This window comes from Drosophila montana, unplaced genomic scaffold, assembly GCF_035044405.1.
Source record: "Drosophila montana isolate Dmon_TW-CO22-7 unplaced genomic scaffold, ASM3504440v1 contig_3325_1, whole genome shotgun sequence".
NCBI classification, from domain to species: Eukaryota; Metazoa; Arthropoda; class Insecta; order Diptera; family Drosophilidae; genus Drosophila; species Drosophila montana.
Window position 1 is genome coordinate 854,704 of NW_026998209.1, and position 3,841 is coordinate 858,544.

Here is a 3,841-nt window from a genome sequence, read left to right on the forward strand (position 1 = left end):
TATAATAGATACGCAAATATTTGGAGAAGATATGCACGTAAGAACTGGCGTCTATATCAAAAGACCCTAGAAAGCAAAATCCAGGAATGTGAACTGTTTGAGTCTAAGCTGGAGGCCTACTAGCGTCAATATATCAACAAACCAGCTTCAGCTAATGCAGTTGATGGCAGAACCGTGCAACTGCTCCAGAGTGTGATCTATAAATGCGAGCCCCTCGAAAAGGAGCTGAGGGCCTGTAAGCTCTATAAAGCAGAGCTACTTATAGGTGATAAGAAGGAGGAAGCCAATTAGAATTGTAAATAAGTTGCTTACTAAGGTTTTTCACTAATGGGTTATACTAATCGAAATTACTTACTATTTTCTAGCTCATTTCGGATATATATCTGCTTACTTTTCGGAATATAATAGCTGACTAAATTCCACAAACCGATTGGCAAAATTAAGCTAAGTAGAAGAGATGCCAAAACAGTTCCAGATGGAACAAGACTTTTTACAGATTTGATACAAACAAGTTTGTTGAAAACTGGTTAAATACATTAGCACAACTTTTTACTTCCCTTTTGCTCTGTATACTTTTTATTTGCTTGTTGTATACTTAAACCTCGGCCTTTATATGTACTAAAATAAAACTGTCCCTAAAGTAAATTGAAAGTATTTTTGTTTTGTAAACTGTCCTTCATCGCTACAAACAAAATGCTTTATTATCTCTTGCTTAAAAAATCGGACTGTCAGTAAAGCGAATCCGGATATAGAAATATAACAGAACAGAACTGTACAAGAAAAAGCTCTTTTTCAAACACCGACTTATCGGTCTTTCAGAACACTGCTTAGAACATATCGATATCAAGATCCTTTATTGTTATCGACACGTGCTGTCAAACGACAAAATAGCCTTGTATTAAAAGAGCACTCTTTTTTTTTTGCATTTTTGAGAACATCCTCAGCCAAATGTCGCGAACTGTGAATAGAGGGAAAACTATAAAGAAGCGTGTCCATAAAGAGCTGCCTAGTCGAAAGCCCTCCGAAATGGAGAACTATGTAAGTATGCCCCAGCGTCGCCATGCTCATGTATATTCAATACTTTTTTCGAATACAGGATCTTTATGTGCTCACCTGCACGGAGTGCCATCATGCATTTCCGCCACACTACTTTCGTGGCCAGATCAGGGAGTTTCGCATGTGCGAGATGTGCAAGAAGAACAATCCGGAGATATACAAGTATTTGGAGAAATACGTTTACCACCCGCGCCGTAACAAGAGCTGGCAACCATTTCAGCAACGCCTGGACGGAATAGCCCAGAAGTGCGAACTACTTAAGACTGAGCTGGCGGCCTACAAGCGTCAATATTGCGACAAGCCCTATTCACCCAATCCCGATGATGACGATGTTGATGCCCGGGCTGCGCAACTGTTGCAGAGTCTCATCGAGAGGTGTGAGAGCTTTGAATTGGATCTGAAGGCCTGTAAGCCTAATAAAGCAAGACAAGTCGAAGATAAATAGAATGTGGAGACAAAGATAGAGCAATAATTATGTAATACCAAGGGTTATCCCCCCGTGGGTTGCACCAATCGGTATTATCAACTAGTTAGCCCAGCTCGTTTGTGATAGATATGTGCCTTAATTTTCGGAATAAACAAAGCTTACATGGCTGCCTAAATTGTACGGATCGGTTCACAAAATTTGGGTTAAGGCTAGAAACGAGGAATCAGAAAATTGGTTGACCCAACCCGGCACCTTTGACCTCTCAGCAGCGTCATGTAGGACATTTCCGCGAAAGGCGACGTCAAGCAACTGGATACTGAGGCACTGCAGCGCGATATACAAAGGTATGCATTTAGGAGCAGCTTGGACTTGATGTCCACTGTGCTGGTGTCAATGATCCAAATTTCAAATTCTTTATTTGAACTTGAAATGTTATTTAAAAGTACCATTGTTATTCACGAATTCACACGGTCTCGCACAATGATTAATGATATTTCAAATTAAAACATTTTTTTCACGCACAGATTAGCCTTGGATATATATGATGTATATCGATGAAAAAGCGTGGATAAAACACCTGCATTACATATTATTACACCCCTTACATTTGAATACATTTACAAAAGTTAAAAGAATGCAATCAATCCACCGCTGACTTATCACACTTTCCCAACACTGTTTTAAGCGCACATCGAGTCCGAGACCTTTCATTGTTATCGACACGTGCGTTGAAAATATCGACTAGATAGTGCTGTATCTTGAGAACAGTTGAATGCGTTTGTCAGTGTTGAAAACATCATTAAAAGAGAGAATTAATCGAAAGCAGTTCAAAATGGATAAAAACTGCAATAAGAATGCGAGTAAATATTCAAATATTTGTTAATGTACATATTCCACCCACAGCTCATCAAAAACCGGTGTTTATTGGAGAGGAGATTATTGAGAATATTGTCCAGAGATGCCAACTAAATACGATTAAACTGGCGACCTACGAGAAGGCTCATCAAAGAAGAGCCGCTCGAAGATGAAAAGAATGTGGATACCAAGTGTGAAGCAATAAATGTTTTATAAGTACCAAGCGGCTTTCACTAATAGGTTGCACTAATCGCTCTCACTAACTACTTAGCCCAGCACATTTGCGAATAATTCGGAATAACTGAAGCTCAAGTAGCTGAAAAAATGTGGGTTAAGACTAAAGGAGCGTAAGTAATGGACCTTTGATGAAACCCGTTTCGAACTGAATCTTTGAGAACGTAATCTTAATAATACATATAACGTGAATCTATTGAAACTAATGAATTCGACTCGATTTAACAATATTTAATAGAGTTAGGGCATATTTAACAGAGATAGACATAGGACTGCAACGGTCGAATATTAAATTCTTTATTGAAGACCAATTTTTAATAAGTTGTATCTGTATGATTTCGGGTGTATTGAATGCTCGACTTTTTGGATAAAATGAGTTTCTTTTCTGTTTAAACAGCTCATTTGCTTTGCATTCGTTAAAATTTAATTGTTTTTGGTGCCATTCTATATAACTTTTAAGCAACTCAATTATTTGCCATCCAATGCAGATGCAGCCCTACTAAAGACAAAAATACCCCCCCCCCCCCCCCCCCACACACACACACACACACACACGTAATAGCATTCAAGCTCCGGATAGTTTTTATCTTTTATCCTGATACAAAAAAAGAAAAGAAAAACTCTTAAACACAACAACATGGAAAAGCGCCCCAACTCAAGTGCAGAATTACGGAAATTAATTTGGAAGCATGTTCTCTTAACTTTAATGAGATTTACGTGTGCGTGGGTAAGTGCGTATGTGTGTGTGTCTGTAGGTGTGGGTGAGTGTGCTGCAAGCTGGTGCCTCAATTTTGTGGCTTTAGCGGGTTAAGCGGCTTATGATGTTGCTAAGTGACAAAAGAGCAAGCTACCAAATGCCAAAAAGCATAATTAGTTGCATGCAACAACAACTCGCCACACAAAGCGTTAACAGCAGATCCCGCCCCTTCGCCCGCGCCACACAAAGAGGTGTTTGGTCAGTCTGTTATTTATTTTACCTCTTTTTTTATTTTATTTATTTTGTGGCCAATAAACTAAAACTATTTGAGAAGAGCAAATTCAAAACAAAGCTCATAAAATAATCCGCCCAGTTTACAGAATTTGAGCGCAAAAAGTTTGCAAGGAAAGCTGTGTGAAAATATTAATAAGCAGATTAAAATAAATAGTTTATTTGATACTATAATAACTGAAATATAATGCACGGTTTTTTGAACAGATAATGACAAATTACAATATGATTCTTCAATATTATAAAAACTTAACTCTCTTGATAAAACTTGGCACAGATTT

General features: G+C 38.1%; 1 protein-coding gene across 1 annotated transcript; it reads left to right on the top strand.

The window, feature by feature from the left end:
* The first annotated feature begins 678 nt into the window (after positions 1 to 678).
* LOC135434454 (uncharacterized) lies at positions 679 to 1,663 on the top strand. Its single transcript, XM_064691051.1, has 2 exons — positions 679 to 1,038; positions 1,097 to 1,663. The coding sequence occupies exons 1-2, from the start codon at positions 949 to 951 to the stop codon at positions 1,499 to 1,501; spliced, it is 495 nt and encodes a 164-aa protein (XP_064547121.1). The 5' UTR covers positions 679 to 948; the 3' UTR covers positions 1,502 to 1,663.
* The last annotated feature ends 2,178 nt before the right edge of the window (positions 1,664 to 3,841 follow it).